The 19,028-nt window shown below is 29.8% G+C and overlaps 2 protein-coding genes across 2 annotated transcripts; one reads left to right on the top strand and one right to left on the bottom strand.

Annotated features, from left to right (window-relative positions):
* Positions 1-9,773: 9,773 nt before the first annotated feature.
* Positions 9,774-12,378, top strand: LOC124944901. The gene is made up of 4 exons (XM_047485251.1): positions 9,774-10,062; positions 10,159-11,353; positions 11,453-11,599; positions 11,704-12,378. The coding sequence occupies exons 1-4, from the start codon at positions 10,003-10,005 to the stop codon at positions 12,216-12,218; spliced, it is 1,917 nt and encodes a 638-aa protein (XP_047341207.1). The 5' UTR covers positions 9,774-10,002; the 3' UTR covers positions 12,219-12,378.
* Positions 12,379-12,761: 383 nt separating this feature from the next.
* LOC124945159 (probable pectin methyltransferase QUA2) lies at positions 12,762-16,308 on the bottom strand. Its single transcript, XM_047485546.1, has 9 exons — positions 15,930-16,308; positions 15,045-15,762; positions 14,841-14,970; positions 14,511-14,751; positions 14,220-14,442; positions 13,976-14,142; positions 13,602-13,905; positions 13,363-13,501; positions 12,762-13,279 (listed from the first exon to the last, which is right to left on the bottom strand). The coding sequence occupies exons 2-9, from the start codon at positions 15,752-15,754 to the stop codon at positions 13,109-13,111; spliced, it is 2,085 nt and encodes a 694-aa protein (XP_047341502.1). The 5' UTR covers positions 15,755-15,762; positions 15,930-16,308; the 3' UTR covers positions 12,762-13,108.
* Positions 16,309-19,028: the final 2,720 nt, after the last annotated feature.

Raw genomic sequence — 19,028 nt, 5'->3', positions numbered from 1 at the left:
AAATATTAAAAACCTTAATGACAATTACTAAAAATGCTTTTCATTAAACTCTTATTTATCTAAAATGGAAAATTAGTAGTAGTTTTTCTGTATTGTGTAAATCTAGTATTGATTATGTCAATAAATGTATACATTTTAAAATTGTATAGGTAGATTCATATAATTCTCAAGGTTTTATTAAAATTGTGTTTGGTTGATTTATAAAAAATCAATTTTAATCTATCATTATTTCCTTCATTCTCTTATTAATTATATTATTAATTAAAATATTAAAATAAATTTAATTTATAAAATAACATTATATATTAATATCTTTTATTTTTTTACTAAAAAAATAATAGCAATTAACTCCTAAAATAATCAACCATCAATATTCTTAAAATAATTTAACTCCTAAATTAAATATAAAATTTTATGTGTTATATGAATTTATGTATGATAAGTCATTTGTTGTAACAAATTAAAAAAAAAATGTAAAACAACTAGTTAATAACATTGTAAAAAAAAAAAATTCAAATATCAAATAGAATTGGACGAATTTGAATACTCTAAAAATAATGAGTATTTTTTCATTTTACAATTAAGTTACAAGTCTCTCTTCAAAAAATTATTTAATCTCTTAACAATTGTATTTCACTCATATTTGTAATATGTGGCACGTGAAGTGTGAAAAAGATAGTTCACCCAGAATTTAATTTTTAAACGTCTCTGGCTATTTGTGAATTTTGGTTTTGTTTGTTTACTATGTCTATTTACATACATAGATACATAAATAATAAATAAAAATAAACATATCTGACAAACTAATATTTCCTCATAGATTCAAGATGAATAAAATAAGCATGGTCACGCTTATAATAAATACCAAGGTAAGCCAGAAATTACTATTTTAAAATTCTAGTAATTATATGTATATGATACTAAGATTTATTAATTATGGATAACAATTTTTTTTTAACAGAGTGAACTTATTTACAAGAGTTTTGAAATAGAGTTTGTGTGCAATACAAATTTAAATTTGGTGACCCATAAGATTAAAATAAATATAATAATTATAAGTTTTATAAGAAAAAAATATATATACTAAATTAAATATATAACAATATTAAATTACTCCACACTATTAAAGAGAATAGAGAGAGTTAAAATTTATAGTTTTTTTAATTCAATTGTACTCTCTCATCCATTTATTTTTTCAAATTTTCTTCCAAATTATTTTAAAATAAAATTAAATAATTTTTTTTATTTCAAATCTCATCTATATATATATATAATAATGCTTAATTTTTAAAGTGTTCGGATTGCCGGATCGAAAGCTGTGGTTAATTTGGATATTTGGGTCGGATTGTGGGTTGACCTGCCCTTAAATTTAAAACGGTTAATAATAAAATAAAAAATGTTAGAGGTATGTTCGATCTTGCAACATAATAAAAAAACAATTACAACATTTTACCAACTAGGCTACTAAGACTTTATATTTTAAATTCAACACCAAATTTGATGAACGCGGAACGTTTTAACATTAATATAAATTCAATTTTTTAACTAACTAATATATATATATATATATATATATATATTATAAAATGATGTTGAGTAAATGGATATTTGGGTCGGATTGTGAGTTGACCCACCCATAAATTTAAAACGGTTAAAATTAAAAATGTTATCCGTAACTTTTTTTCACGATTTTTTATATTATTACTCGTGCAAATGCATTGGCTAAAGGCTAGTTGTTAAAATAGGATCATAAATTCAGGTATCTTTATAAGGATAAATGATTGGGTGAATGAATAATGTGATATAATCTGATTGACTAAAAAAATAAAATAATTTATTTTTTCTCTCTTTTCTCACATTTTTTTTTATTTTTTTAATTAATGCAATATCATTCTTAGTATTTCATGATATTATTAGTATTCAACTCAAGTTAAATTTAATATTTTAATAATACATGTATAACTATTATTTAAGTATATATTTAAGTGTATGGTTGTTAGAGAAAAGTTAAATAAAAAATTATATAATTTTCATACTTAGACATAAAATTATAGATTTTCTTGATGACATTCATCTAATTTTTTTTTATATATTTTTAATTTTATTAGGATATCAAATATAATTTATATTTTAATTTTTGATGCCATTGAAAAAAATATACAATTTTTTGATTTCTTGTTTTTTTTGTTACAATTGTCATTTTCTTTTTTCAAATATTACTTTCATAAATTAAACTTTTGTTAAAAAATGGTTCATATTTGACATGAAACATGCAACAATTATTCTACTTAACATACCCTAATGAATAATAAATTGGGGGTATTTGTATGTTTTCCCTCAACTTATTAAGATAATAATTTATTCTAAAAGCTACTTATTTTAAAAAGAAAGTCAATATTTTGACTCCATAATAAATTAAACAATTATAAACCTAACTAGTAGCTCAATAATGTTAGTTATCTAAATATTTCTATGGCCTATGGGTATGTATGTGGTCATTCTTAAAATACTGTCGCTTTGCTAAAAAAAAAATAAAAAATTGTTTCACAATAATAGAATGTTTGTTTTTATTCATACGTTTAGAATGGGAAATTTGAGGAAATAACTTTAAAGATGAGGTTATTTGACCTGGTGGTAAATTATAAATTTAATTGCGTTCGTGGTATTTTTTTTTTTTGACGAAATTACCATTGTAGCGAAACGCTAGCTAAGTGAATTAGGTTTAGTATAAATACTCTAATTTTTTCATTTCTTTCATTCTCTTTCTCTCTCTTCTCTTGTTCTCTCTTTCATGGCGGCGACGGAGGCAGAGGCGGTGGGGCAACGGTCTAACCTAAATCGATTTGCACGATCTTCATTTCTTTCAAACCTTAAACCTAAATCAATTTACACTATCTTCATTTCTTTCAAACCCTAACCCTAAACCTATTTTGCATGCAGGGTGAAGGATGATTCTAAGGTGAAGGATGATATTCTCAAACCCTTCTATTCTTATTTGGTTCATATTGTTTCATATTTATTATTTGGTTCGTTCATATCATATTGGTTCATATTTCTGGTTCATATTTCTGTTTCAGGGAAGTTTTGCTAAGTGCTTAGCGTTTCGCTAAGTGCTTATTTATGAGAATGAGTCAAAATATAATGTTACAGTTGGGGAAATTTCCAACCCATTGAATGAGAATTCAAGGAAAACTCGTGCATCAAATACAACAACTTTTGACTCGAAGCTAAGCAACTTTTGACTCGAAAAGAGGAAGACGACCTCTTTGATCAAATAGAGGTATTCAAGTTTCAATCCTAACTGCATATTGTTCCCAACTATCAGATAATTTTTCAAGCCATGCATGTTTCATTCATAACCGCATTTATTTATAATAAAAATATGTATTAATGCTGTATTGTTTGTTGAATTTTGACAGAATCTAATGAAACTAGAAGAAGTGAAAAATAGACTCCACACACAGTTCGGCCGCGAACCAACACTTGTTAATGGGCGGAGGCCACATCTAGGGAATTGAAGTCGCGACTTAATTTCTGAAACAGAAGTAGGGAGAGGCTAATATCTGCCAATCTACGGATGGTGGTTCACATCGCTAAACAGTATCAGAATCATGGTCTTAAACTTCATGATTTGTTACAGGTACAAGCAAAAATTGAATAAATTATTTAGCCTATTTGAAAATTATTATTTTGTCAATTTAAACTGAGTCTTTTGTTGCAAGAAGGGAGCATGAGTCTTCTGAAAAGTGTTGAGAAATTCAAGCCTCAAGCTGGTTGCAGGTTTGCTACTTATGCATACTGGTGGATAAGGCAATCCATTAGGAAGGCGTTTTTCCAGCACTCTAGAACGATTCGCCTTCCAATAAAATATTATTCCTTTCAAGAAGCTAAAGCAAAATGGGAGCAGCCAAAGACTTGATGCCTATGCTAACTTGGTCATATAGGAAAGGATTCTAGACTAATTGGAGAGGCTATTTTTTACTTATTCCCATTTCAGTTACTGAGAAAAAATATAGTAATCTCTTCAAAAATTTGTTTTTTAATTGGTAATAGATTTTGTATATATGAAAACATATAATATGTAGTTCACAGTTGTAATTGTAATTTTTTAGTTCATGTGGTAAAAAAGAATAATATGTTTGATAAGACTATTTGTTATTGGTACAATTTCATTTATGCAGAGCTCTTTTATTCATTGATAGAAGTGAAGTTCTAGTTCTATATACTGTTAAGATAAAAACAAGATCTAAAGAGGCATTTCAAGATTCAAATTTATGTAAGTGAACCCCATATTTGAAGTAATGTTCTTATAAAAACTATTCAAAAAAAGTGTGATTTTTTTTTAGATTTCGATTATACTCCATCATGAATGTCTTAAATATGGAATCGAATCCAAGCCATCACGGACTTGAACCAAAGGATCAAATGTTCAATTCAGATTGGATAGTTAGATAGCTCGGATCGGTTTGTATTCTTACCCAACCAAAGTCCATTCATCATAATTCATAAGATGTGTTACCAAAATTTTGTTATAAAAATTGATTGAAAGTTTAAGATTTGGTTCTCTACAATAGTTGAAAGATTAAACAACACAAATAAGAAGAACCTCTCTATTCTATTCAACTAACAAACTAATAATGAACAACATCATTAGCATGAAGATTCAACCATTCAAATAAAAATCTAATCACCCCCATGAAGACTTCCCACAAGTGAAGAATACACAGTATCATCAGGAACAAAACCAGCTTCTTTCATCTCATCAAACAATTCAAATGCCTCATCCGATCTTCCCACCTTCGACAAACCCGAAATCATCGCAGTATAACTCACCAAATTCATATCAACACCTTTGCACAATCAGAGACGGTTTGCTTTGAAGATAATTGAAGAAGGTTAAGCAGGAACGAGTTGGGACATTAGGATTTGAAATAACAAGGTGGGTTACTTGGGGATTGAGACTTGAAACAAGAGATTGTCTAATCTGGAGAGGTGTTGAAGGAATGGAATTTACAAGGATCTTGGAGATGAGATTCACAATCTCTTCTGGGTTGTAAGTAGGGTTTGTGGGAAAGAGATTCTTTACAGTTGGGAAGAATTTTTGAGTTGACATTTTTGACAAATGAAGAATTCGTTCCAGTTACAGGATTAAAGATACATGATTCAAAAGAACATGAATCCAGGTGGAGTAAATTGGATTGATTCACTTCTCTAATGGTGATTACTTTCACTGTCACAGAGTTTCAGATTCATAGAAAGTATATTTTAGCCTCTCTGCTTTCTTGACGAAACGCTAAGCACTTAGCGAAACGCTAAGCACTTAGAGAAACTTCCCTAAAACAGAAATATGAACCAGAAATATGAACCAATATGATATGAACGAACCAAATAATAAATATGAAACAATATGAACCAAATATGAACAAAAGGGTTTGAGAATATCATCTTTCACCTTAGAATCATCTTTCATCTGACCTGCATGCAAAATAAGTTTAGGGTTAGGGTTTGAAAGAAATGAATATAGTGTAAATCGATTTAGGTTTAGGGTTTGAAAGAAATGAAGATCGTGCAAATCGATTTAGGTTAGACCGCCGCCCCGTCGCCTCTGCCTCCGTTGCCGCCGCCGTGAAAGAGAGAACAAGAGAAGAAAGAGAAAGAAAATGAAAGAAATGAAAAAATTAGAGTATTTATACTAAACCTAATTCACTTAGCGAAACGCTAAATCCTTTAGCGTTTCGCTACAAGGGTAATTTCGTCAAAAAAAAAATAAAAATACCACGAACGCAATTAAATTTATAATTTACCACCGGTCAAATAACCTCATCTTTAAGGTTATTTCCTCAAATTTCCCTTTAGAATGACCATGTTGGGAAGAAACCTCAGTTTTGAGTTTGGATAAAAAAAAAATATTTCTTTAATATTTTATTGAAGTATTAATTTAAAATAAATACAATTTTTTTAATTATATATATATTAACAAATTTAATAATATTTATTCATTAAAAAAATTAAATTTAATACCAATAACTAATGATATGATACATCCAAATCTAAGGACTTATTTTTTGTAATTTGAATAACTTGATTTATTTTTTAAAAAAAATAAAGGATGTTTATATATATATATATTTATATATATATATATATATATATATATATATATATATTGAAAAAGTATAAGTATATTAAAAATAAAAATAAAAATGGTTTAAACGTAAAAAAAAATACTTAATAAATTATTGAACTCTTAAATTCTCGAAAATAACAATTAACTCCCCTAAATTCTATTGGTTATAAAGTATCATAATAATAATATTATGAATTATACTCGAACGATCTTTGAAAGTTCGACGATTTATCTCCAATTAGATAGTTCACCAAAAAAAAATAATTGGGATGGTAACCCAAATATGTAGACATGTCATATTAGCTGCATCAATCCAAACTTCTCAACAATTACTTAAAGAGTCACACATCACCCACTTAATCCCATTAATACTTCACAAAAGATTTTAAAATATTAGTTAACCCTACACAATACAAAAATAAATGAGTTGCCGATTCAACATTTTCTTGATACATAAAACTAGTCATAATATGAGTATACAACATTTTTTTTATGCCCATATCATCTATTAGAATTCCAACATGAATAATACTCTGTCCAACTAACGAATATTGAATAAAATCTTTGACTCTCAAAATTTTTTCAATAAAAATTATATGAAATCATTTTAGTGAATAACTTGTAGCAATGTCCCACGTAAACAAAATGTTAATATATAATGATACAATAAATTTTATTTATTTTAAAAAGAAATTATTTTATTATTTTTATTAATAAATTGAATAATATAATATAAAAGAAAATAATAAAATATATTTTGATTAGATTGAAATTATTAACAAACCAGATGTATAAATTAGATGGCTTCTAAGTTTCAAAATTTTGTAAGGTGAGAAAATAAAAAAAAACGATGAGTAATAGGTGAGTGAATTTGGGGAATAGGGAATGATGTGTCACCATATCATTGGTTGAAAAAATATAAAAGATAACTAGAAAAAAAGAGAAAAAATTTGTTAATTTTTCAACCATTTCATTTCATGTAATTTCCTTTCAAATTTCCTTTCTTAAATTTATTATCCCAATCATTTCTCTTAAAAATAAATATTAAATGATGTATATTTTGAAAAATTAAGTTGTTTTGATAAAAATATTTAAAATATATTAATATATAATAATAATAAAATCAATTTTTAACTAGAGATAAAATACAATTATATTTATTACTATTGCATATTAAAAAAAACACATTATTTGAAATTTAATATGTCTTTTGGGTCTGTGGGCGGTCAAATGGCTCTTCACAATTTGGATACCGTACTTAGCTGCCGTACACAATTAAATCTCTTTTAGTTTGGTAAGCTCTTGTTTGATTGAAGCTTTATTTAAATAAATATTAGTTTATTTAAATAATATTAATTATTCTTATTTGTGAAATAAAGAATTAAGTAAAAAAAATAAATATTAATATATAATAATAAAATTATATATATTTTAAATAATAAATAATATTTTAATATTTAATTTAATAAATTGAGCAATTTAATTTATTATATAAAGGATGAAAAATAATATTTGATTAAAAAAATAAAACGAAATAAACTCTTCTATTTTTATGAAATTTTTATAAAAATAATCACATGTCATATTATTATCATTCTAATATATTTAATTTACTAATTAAAATTTATTTTATTAAATTTAAATATAAAAGATATTTTAATAATTTCTTTACAAAACATTTTCTATTCTTGTATTGAGCAAAGTTTTGAAACCAAGCTTGTTTAATGTTGGGTTATTTAGAGTTTTATTAAAAAAAATAAAGAAAAATGTTTGATAATTTTATTTTAGTTTTTAATTTATTAAATTATTATAATATATATTTAAAATTTAAAATAAATTTTATAAAATTAAAGTAAATATATTTTGATATTTTAGTTGAAAATGAATATTATGTAATAGAATAACCAAACGAGGAGCAGAAAAAGGTCCAAACACAAATAAACACCTGGGACACATGGACGGTGAGATTGTGTTTGGACAACCGCTCTGTTGTCCACCTGTCACACCCATGTGTCATTTGGACTTGTTTCTTTGTGGGGTCCAGATTTATTTTAAACCATGTGATGATAAGACCACCGAACATTATTGAGTTATTTTATTTTATTTTATTTCTTTACTTAAAATTATTCATATCTTTTTTAAACACAATTTATAGTTCTGTTGAACTTCCAGTAAATTAAATATATAAATATGAATATATATTTATTTTTAACTTTACAATTAACTTTTTTTTTTTTTTTTTTTTTTGGTGTGTAATTCCATTAAATAATGGAACCATGCACACTTTCTACCTCTCCATTTAAATTCTGGTAATATTTTGAAATATTGTTGTAATTAGTCAAAATTATAATTATATTTAAAAAAATATAATTGATGTTTAATATAAAATGTAATTAAATTAAATAAAATTTTATTAAGTCAAAAAATAATAAAATAACATGAAATGTGGGGGTAAGTTGTAAGTGGCAAAAAAATCTTAAATAGGATAAATTCAATTTTATTTAACAAATATATATATATATATATATATATATATATTTAAAGTTGAAATTGAGACCACTATTTTATGTGATTGTGCTACTTATCTTAAAAACAAAATAATTAATAAAAGAAATAATGACAAACTCTTCAAATAGTATATAAAAGGAGGTCTAATTTATTTTGTTTCTTAAGACATTTATATATAACTAATTTGAGATATTAAAAAAAAAAAAGTCATAAAAGTAAAATAAATTCCTTCTCAAATTTATATATTTAGGTTTACTTTATTCTAGAAAAGGGATCTCAACTATATATTTGACTTATTTACATTTAAAATTATTAAATTGTTATTTATTTTGTTGAATGTTGTGTTCTTTCTAATAAATAGTTTTGACTAAATTAAATGATATTGTTAATTAATAATAATAAAAGTTATATGAATACATTATTTATTTTAATATATTTTTTCAATGTATCCTTATCTCAATTATCTTTCCAACCAACTAGATTATATATCACTTTTATTAAGTCTATCTTTCATAATATTTAGTTTATCTAATTTGTATTTTTAATTATTTGTATCAATTTATTTCAATTCATCTTTATCTCAACTATCTTTGAAGTCAACTAAATTATGTATCTCTCATATAATATTGAGTTTATCCAATTTGTATTTTTAATTATTTAAATGGGCATTTGATTTTATTTATTACTATAGTAAATAATTATTATTAGAATATAATTATTAACAAATAATGTACTATTAAAATAATAATAATCAAGAATTGAGTAATTAATAAATGCCATTATTAAGGAATGATATACGTAATCAAAAGTGAGTAAATTATAATATGTGATTATGGAGGGAGTACTAAATAGTAGGTTTGTTTGGTTGTGAGTTTCCGTGTATTGTCCGTGTCTGCAAATCATTCCAAGTTCTCTATTTCTACTCTCTCCCCTGCCTTCAATTGTTATCATCTGTAGACGACGACGATTCATTCGAATCTTGCAGGCGAACCCTTTCTTTCAATAGGTAAGAAGAAGAAGAAAGATACAAACTTGAATTCAATGAAGATTTCTGTCTTAAAACACTTCTTTTTCATTCATATAGGGAACTGATTGGTGGAGCTTCTGCAGATTTCGACATTCTGGCCGACATTCCAAGTAACTTGAGGAGGACATGTCCTAAGATCACTAATATATCAGTTGATGGAATTCGTCATTTCTCATCTTTGCTCCATTGGGTTGTTTTCTTGATTCGTCGTCTTCAGATTGATTATGGCTAATTTGGGTTCAAGCTAAGTATTAACCTTGGATATGTGAGTGAACTCTAAACAGGATCCGCCAGGTGTTTGTTGAAAGTCCTGAAAGAAACTAGACATTATCAGTTTAAGATGTCAAGGTTCAATTGCTTTTTTCAACTGGCTGGGAAGAAGAAGAAGAATAAAGATAAGGTGAGTAAATATTGTTAATATTCGAGTAAACTGTAATCGAATTCCATAGGTATCTTGGATATGTTTTGACTTGATTTGATTGGCGTAATTGATCAGGATTTTTCAAAAGGTTCTGATTATAATAGGAAGCTTAAAACCTTGAATGTGATGCTTGAATCCCCTGCGAAAACTTGTGAACCTAATGGTTCAAATTCAACTTCTTTTACCATGCCGGTTCCATTTTCCATACCAGAAAACGCTAGATGCAATGTGAAGGTAACAAAAAGCCACGATAGTCCTGTTAAGGATGAGGCCATGGAAGTAGCATATGAAGGGGGAGATGAGCATGAAGAGAACCAACCCATTAAAAAGGACTTTTCTGATCATGTAGATCTGCATACTCATTCCCTAGAGAAAAAGTCGGTTCATTTTGATCAATTTGAGAATCCAAGTGAGAAAGATGATGATGATGATGATGCTAAGTTGAGCCTTGAGATAATGCAAAGTGGCCATGTGAGTGATCCAGGGACAAGAAAGGCGGAGTTCTTGGCTTCGCCAAAGCTGAAACGATCTTGTTCTAATCTGGAAACGAGAAGCATGTTTAGGAGAAACACCGAGCAGGCTTCCATGTTGCACACTTATTTGAACGAAGAGTTGGAGAAATTAGTGGAGAGAGGAACCAACAATTTCCGGCCACATCACCAAGGCAGTCCTACTTCTATCATGACCCGTTGCAGTGCAGATAAAGTGATGTTGAAGAAGCATTCATCAAGCCAAATACTTCCTTCAGGCAGCAGGAAAATATGGTGGAAGTTATTTCTCTGGAGCCACAGAAATATGTCTATGCTATGGACAAACAAAAACCAAGTTCCCGAAAACTCAAATTTCAATCAGCAAGGCGGGTACTCATCAGATACCCTGGAACCGAGCAGGGCCTTGAAGTTGGATCAAGTGGAATCTCCCATCTCTAAAAGCCGTTTGTGGCCTCAGAACCAATGGCTGGCTTTCTCTGCTGAATCACCTTTAAGCAGAGTGGACGAATGGATGAAAGAACTCCCAATTCAACCTCAACTCCTCAAAAAGGAGGACGATAACGACTGTCTTATATCCTATCCTCCTTCGCCAGCTAGAAGCTCGACACCCACGCCAACTCAGAGTGTTCCAGAAGAGATTTTGCATGCAAACAGAGTAATACAATCTCTCAATTCTTCGTCAACTGTCGCGCACATAGCAGGAACTGGCTTGAAAGTCATCCCCAGCCTTTCAATATTTTCCAGCCTTCGATGTGTTAACTTATCTAATAACTCCATTGGTCAGTATCAAATTATTAAGTCTTCGGACTTGAAACCATTTTGTCTGTTACATTCATGGTTTTACTAAATTGGTTGTCTTTGATTTGATTCATTTGCAGTTCATGTAAGTCCTGGATCTCTGCCAAAAGGTCTCCATGCTCTCAACTTATCTAGGAACAAGATCACTTCTATAGAAGGGTTTCGAGAGCTGACTCGGTTACGCGTGTTGGATCTTAGTTACAACCGTCTTACCAGAATTGGACATGGTAAGAGCTTGTTTGAAAATCTTGATTGTGCTATTTGCTTAAGGATTTAACTATTTATTATATCTGAATTGAATTGTTGTTTGCTGGTTGTTCTGTTCTTGAAGGGTTATCAAACTGTACAATAATAAAAGAGCTTTATCTATCTGGGAACAAAATCGGAGAAATCGAGGGATTACACAGACTCCTGAAACTGACAGTACTAGATTTAAGCTTCAACAAGATAACCACAACAAAAGCACTTGGTCAGCTTGTGGCAAATTACCAATCTCTCCTAGCTCTGAACCTGTTAGGAAATCCTGTCCAGATCAATGTTAGTGATGATCTTCTCAGGAAGAATGTCTGCAGTCTCCTCCCGAAACTCGCTTATTTGAACAAAGAGGCAGTGGATAATCAGAAGGCTCGGGAAATAAAAGAGAGCGTTGGTAAATCTGCATTAGGGAATAACAGTTGGAACTCTCGTAAAAGATCGACGAAAAGAGCTAGCCATGGACGTCAAATTTCTTCCGGCAGTGGGCATAGGCAGAGATCAGCTAGCCGTACCCCACGCCACGGTTCGATGCTGAGGATAGACTCTTCTGCTGTTCGTGCTTCACCATCCTATTCAAAACCACAGATTTGATTTTTTTTCTCAAATGCTTTCTTTCTGTGTATAGATTTTAGGACTTAGGAGGAACATTGTTAATATGGAAAATGCCTGAAATGTGTGAATAAACGTTATGTTGTGTGTAAAATTTCAGTATCAAACTTTGCCTAACTTGTTAATAAATAAAAAATCTTAACTGATAAGGAATTTGCAATAATTTGAAAAGGATCATAATGAGTGATTTGTTGAGATGCTTTTGGTAGTTGATTGATTTATTGCACCTGCCTGACCCCATTAATATTCAAAACGCCAATAATTTCAGAGAATATTTCAAGCATTTCTCGACAATGTCAAAACAAACATCACCTCAGTAAAGAGAATGTTTATTCAGCTTATTAAACACTACACGGGTTACAGTTTATTACACAATCACGACTTATTTGAAATTATAAGCAGAAGGAATATCAACTTAAGGCGTTTTAAAATTCAACTTTCGCCCGACACAGAAAATGCGAAACACTTAAAAAGAGATGAGCTAAGAATGGGAAGTAACTGACACACAACAAGTGAGTTTAAAAATGAAGAAAAGACAATGCATCTTATTCATAAATATAATAAATATAATAATGTATGTGGAAGTTGGAACATTGAATTTTATAGTTGGTGTAGGGGTGGGGGGATCATAACATTAAATAAAATCATCTTATACAAAAAAAAAGAAGCTATAACTAAGTGGTCACCAAACCTAATTACCTCACTTTGTGTAGTAATTAATTACATGGAGGCCCACATTATCTTCTCTATTTCTATCTTTCTCCCTATGAATTGCCTTGCAGCTCCATAGGAATTTTGTAAATATGGCTAAACATATTTTTTACCCATGAAACCAATATTTGATCCAAATTTATCTTCAACAAAAAAAAATATCATTTCTGGCTGATCACTTGTTTTCTCGAGAAGAATGGTTTCTGGCAAACTAGTAGTTTCTCCTCCCCATTGCTGTCGATCTCTACTACCCGCGCATCCCATTTCAACTTTGTTGCACGCCATCTCGCTGATTCAATCAGAGCTGTTGAATCTCGCAGTATAACCCAACCCTACATCATCATCATAATCATCGTTAACCAAATGCCAAAATGTAGAAGAAAGAAAAAACACAAACACAAACACAAACACAAACCTCTGGCCTGAGTAATCTGTCGATTTCCAAGAAGAGGTCCAGCGTTGAACAACTTAGCTTCTGATTAGTTTCAACTGTCAAAAGTCCCTCCGCATGCACCATATCATACGTTCGAGGGTAGCTTGGAAACGGTTCGCACCTGAAACAACAACAGCAACAACAACAAAAGTTTTAAAAAAGAATAAAATGACTTGTTTTTCAGGGAAACTAGCTATTTTTGATCGATAGTTTGAACTTACCAATCGTGTGATACTCCGACAAAACCTCTGTCAAGTATTAACGGAAGATAGTTAGGCCCACTCGTAGGAACCACATTCATTACCCATACGGATTTACCAGCTTCCAATAGAGCAGAATTGAAACCGCCATAACGTGCGTTCATATCCATCACATTCCTAAGCATGTTATAAGGTGGAGATGGATCTTCATCGCCAGGTCTCTTAGGATGATCCGAAAATATCAAAGGCGATAGAAGAGACCAGTAATTTCCAACAGTCCTGCTCCAGTGTTCTTTGTCCTCCCCATACTCTTCCGATTGAACACCTTAAAAACAACAAACATATAACAAATGCCTTTCATAATTCATAATTTATATATGACTAACAAAAATTACCATAGATTTCAAGCTGAGAAGGATTCAATCTAGACGTGGCTGGCCTTCCATCGATCGGTACCCATCTTCGACTATGTGTTCCACCTATGCAGGATTGTAATGGCCTATAGTATGGTGACTCCACATCTTGAGATTTACTACAGATTGCAGTTGTAGACCCGGATTTTCTACAAATTCGTTAGAAAATAGTTATAATTGGCGAAAAATTCTCTGTTTGTATGTGGAAGATGACTAGATATCATACCGGGAAGAACAGCTCGGTTTACTATTCTTTCTCCATACAACAGTTTCATCTTGTTGCGACACCAATTCCCAACAGAGATTTTCCACGAAATCACTGATAAACTTCCATCTCTTTTGATTTACTTTGTTTCGAACGGATGCCTGAATATTGGTTAGCGGCGACGTAAACACGAAATACCCATTAGGCCTTAAAACACGATCCACCTCTATCAGCATAATACCGTCTGCAAGATCGTATCAACATTTATTAACAGTTTCTCATCTAAATTATAATTGAGACTAATAATAATACCTCTTTGATCCCAGTCAACTCCACATCGTGCACAATGAACCATGTCATACGAGAGCGAAGGGAAAGGGAATTGCTTCGAGTTTAGAGAACCAACCATCGCAGGAAGACCTCTTTCGAGAGTCAGTTGGACTTGACTGCCCGAAGCTTCATAGTTTGCAACACACATTGTTAATAAATGTTTTGAAAACAGATGAGCACCGAAGCTTCCATAGCCGCACCCTATGTCCAATATGGTTCTAACCTACATCGAAAACAAAGAAAGAAAACACACAAACTTATAAGTTGTCGTAGACTTAAAAGTTTTAGACGATGATTAACAGAAATTCTTACTCCGGCTTGTATGAAATTCGATTCATTTCTTAGTCCTATCATTTCAGCTATTTGATGAGAATAGTCTTCAATACCATCAAACGTGAGGGATGAACGGAAAGATATCTGCCTTTCTTCCAACATCATCATCCTGTCAAAACAAAAACAATGTTAAGAAGTAGAGACAAGATCTTCTGTTAATGTTTTCTTTTGTTTTGAACTCACCTTTTTGTCATGCTTCCAGAGGATAGTACCTCCTGTGCAGTAATCTTGACATTTGCAAACCAAATAACATCTTTTCCAGTTGGCCATCTAAGAGGAATCTGATAATTGATTGGCGGACGAATCAAGCAGTTGAGAGGTGTTCGCTGGCTACAATGTCTGTCGATGTTTTGTTCATCTGAAATGTTGTAGCATGGGACATGATTTTCAAACTCTTCAGGACAGAATTCCAATTCTTTCGACCTTGGAGAACCTAGAGACAGCTCTCCAATATCCTGTAGATCCGATTTGAGCTGTTCTTCGAGTCTCCTATAACCATGGAACATTCCAAAACCTCTGGATTTGTTTCTTATCGAAATTGTCAACCAGAATGAAACAGTTAGAGCCACAACTACAATCGAAGCTAAGGCAAATTTAAACAGAAACATGATCAATTTGTGACGGTTTCTCATATTTAAAGGGGTGTCTGTAGGATTCGATGCTGCAAAACCATTTTCGACAAGACTGTGTTGTTGTTGTTGTTTTCGTTTGGGAGATGAATTGTCTTGAAAAAGAAACTGGAATGGGAATCTGAAAGATAGATAGGATTGGGTATCTATATCATCCTTCTCTGTTTTGTCTTTCTTCTGAGAATCATCATCCCAGAAATCATGGCTGTTCAAGGAGAAATGCCCACCACCAGATGAACCTCGATGAAGAGGCCTAGTAGACATTTTTCAACCTGAAATCCCAAACAAAATGAGGAATCAATCCATTTTTGTATGAAGTGGAAAAATTATCCATTTCTGAACTGAAATTCGATTCAGTGAGTAGTAAAGCAAATTTCAAGTCCACCCAAAATTGCACATATAAAAAAGCGGTGGTGGGAGATCGAATATAGCAAAATACCTGACTGAAAGAGATGATGATCGAGAGATTGAGCAACAAAAGTTACTTTTGTTTCCCTTTTCTCTTCAATTTTCGTTTACCACCTAAACTCCAATGGAAACAGAGATTCGAAAACGGGAACTTTTCATTATCGATCCAAACCCAGATCAGAGAAGCACACCTCGATGAAGAACACCGTCTGGTTCACGAAATTCACACTCCCTTCTTAGATAGAAGACTTGAATAATATAATAGTGACCCCTCTCTCTCTCTCTCTCTCTCTCTCTCTCTTTCTCTTTCTCTTTCTCTCTGTATGAATGAATGAGAAATGTAAATTACATTTAAGGAGTAGATCTGAGTGAGTGAAAGAGAATAAAATTATCAAATTCACATATAATAAATAGAGTCCGGCGCCGGAATTACAGGAAATCGGCACATATATACAGAATAAGAAGAGGGTTTTCTTAGTTTTCACACCTTCACCAGCTGAGAGCTGAAAATGGTGAAAATGGAGGCTCCAAAAGACAAAACCCTAATCTTGATCTTAATCTCAAATCTCAGCTATGGAAAGTCTTAACCTTTCTCTCTATCATCAGCTTAATTTCTTGCTTAATCAAAATTAGTCTTCAGACAAGATTTAACAGCAGTTATTAAGTCTGCATTAATTCGCCATTAATCAATTAATTATGTTGACTGTAATTGGGATTTATTTTTTATAATTAGGAATTAAATAATATAATTTTACAAAATAAATAAAAATAAATACTAGGTAGAAGAACATGAATCTGAGCTGGCATTTACATGAAAAAATATGGGTTTAGAAAAGGACAAGGAATGAATTGGGTATAACAAATTTAATTTCATAAGGCTTTGTTTGATTTTATTATTAAATTTTGGGTTATAACCTAGTGTTTTATGGGTTTTTGATTTAGTAAATTATTTAGAATTAATTTTAAAATCAAACAAGGTTTAAGTAATTTTATTTAAAGGAAATGATTGCAATTTATTTAAAATCCAACAAAGTCACATGATTCTGCAAGCAAAATTGTTGACGCCTTTCGAGAGAAATGTGGGGACCACTTTAAAACCGCGTCTCTCTGTCGGTGGATCACCAAGATGACGTGGCTGCCGCCATTGGATAATTATAAATAATTAAATTTTTGGAGGTCAAAATGACTCGATTATACCTTAAAACACTATTTATTACTTATTTTATAAATTTATTTAGAATTTCTTTATGATTTTTAGTATATTTATAACACAAAAATGAGTAGGATTCATCAATTGGAAAATACTTGTATAAATATATCTAATGGTTTTGAAATTAATAAATATGATGCAATGATTAAAATATCTTTTGTTGGAATATTTTTCTTTCATTAATTGAGTTATCTCATTTGAAAGCAAACAATATTTATAGCAATTCTTGAACAAGTGATCATTTCATAAGGTTGTTTATGAAACATATTAATTATTCATGATTAGAAATGAAAATATTAAGACAGCTCGGATTAATTGAGTTATTTTAACATTTTAATTGATGAAATAATAGATAAACGATGATAATTTATTTAAAAAGTTGTTGTCGAGATTTTTAATAAAAGATTGTTTACAAATTTAAGATGTAATAGTTTACATTATTTGAAATTGGTTATTTTAATATTGTTTAGAGAATTCTCAGCTTAGAATTTAAACTAACGTGATAATTGAGATGATTTGATATTGAAGATCATTTAGAAGGCCTAGAAGAAATTGAAAAAGAAAAAGTAACTAATCACATGTGGATAAATATACCAAAAATAAATAAAATAATAAAAAATAAGTTATATTGAGATAGGATAGGAAACTCTTGTCCCGTGTCTTGTAGTACTAATGCAGAGAATCTGCTAGAATTGAGATAAGTTGTACTGTAATAGGGTTGCCCATAATACAAACAAATGTTAATATTTTATTATTTAATCTAAATAATTTTTTAGTTATAATGGAAGTAAAAGTTTTTTTATTTTGTTTAAAGATTGGAAGTTAGTGTGTCTCCAAATATATGATTTTTACAACTTTTGATTGATTTGAAATCACTTATATTTATTGAGTTATATAGTGAATGTAAGACATATCCCTAGTTTTTAATAGCTATTCAAGGTGAGTCAAATGTTATGTTAGTCATTTTGATTTTTTTTCCTTTTCAAATTATATGATTTGGTTAAAATTTATATAAAATATGTGAGTAAAATAAAAAGTTTAAGAAAATATATTTATCTCTTCTTCTTCGTACACAATATTTAATCCAAATAGAGTTTACTAAATAACAATATTGTAAATATCTTAATATACAATGTCTTAAGAAAAATGGAGTAGTTAATAAAAATATCATTTTTTCTTGGTTATATAAGAAATACTCAAATTTATAAAATTGCAACTCAAATGGTTAGGAATATACCTTGATTTGATAAAAGAAAAATTGGAATAAGAATTTTGTGATTCTATTATAATTTAAAATGTTTGTAGAATCGAATTATATTTAGTGCATGAGTTAGTTATAATAAATTATAATTGATAGTTAAAAAAGTATGGTAATTAAATTAAATTTAAGTAGATGAGAGGTTAAATTATTACTTTTAATTAAAGAGAACTAACACGGTAGTCATTCCTCTTCAATCCAAAGCGTTTTTAATTGAAATCGAATCCGTTACCAAAGTCAAAATTGATCACGTAAAACAGGAACATATATCAAACACCTTAAAAAAACATATTTATATTAAAAGGAATGTGAAAGTGTAAATATTTTGACAATGATGATGAAGAAAAATAAAGACTCAAGTCAATAGTGGAATGAAACTAGGGCTTTGACTGGCTTTTTCTTTCAACCAAATATGCTGGGTTAGGTAGACTCAACAGAGTCACGGGTCAATTTAAACTTTCTACATTTTCTATAAATTATTATTTTGAACAATGATGCTAATATTATAATTCTTTTTCAACTATTAACAAGTATAAAAAAGAACAATGGTAAATAATTTATTCATTTTTCTGAAAAAAAAAACATTGAAAAGTGATGTAAAGGTAGTAGTTAGCAAAAATAAAATGGAGTTAAGTTTGATGTTTTTGGAGAGTTAGAATATT

Source organism: Impatiens glandulifera, chromosome 7, assembly GCF_907164915.1.
Source record: "Impatiens glandulifera chromosome 7, dImpGla2.1, whole genome shotgun sequence".
Classification (NCBI taxonomy): domain Eukaryota; kingdom Viridiplantae; phylum Streptophyta; class Magnoliopsida; order Ericales; family Balsaminaceae; genus Impatiens; species Impatiens glandulifera.
The sequence above is the reverse complement of the archived record's forward strand: the minus strand, read 5'-3'. Positions and strand labels throughout refer to the sequence as shown.

Bases quoted from the DNA above. Each gene is read 5' to 3' on its own strand.
- LOC124945159 (XM_047485546.1), bottom strand. From the start codon at position 15,754: ATGTCTACTAGGCCTCTTCATCGAGGTTCATCTGGTGGTGGGCATTTC. The intron at 13,906-13,975 runs GTAATTTTTGTT...GTTGTTTTTAAG, and splicing joins TTCTCAGCTTGAAATCTATG to GTGTTCAATCGGAAGAGTAT. The intron at 13,280-13,362 runs GTTTGTGTTTGT...ATGATGATGTAG, and splicing joins ACAGATTACTCAGGCCAGAG to GGTTGGGTTATACTGCGAGA.
- LOC124944901 (XM_047485251.1), top strand. From the start codon at position 10,003: ATGTCAAGGTTCAATTGCTTTTTTCAACTGGCTGGGAAGAAGAAGAAG. The intron at 10,063-10,158 runs GTGAGTAAATAT...GTAATTGATCAG, and splicing joins AGAAGAAGAATAAAGATAAG to GATTTTTCAAAAGGTTCTGA. The intron at 11,600-11,703 runs GTAAGAGCTTGT...CTGTTCTTGAAG, and splicing joins TCTTACCAGAATTGGACATG to GGTTATCAAACTGTACAATA.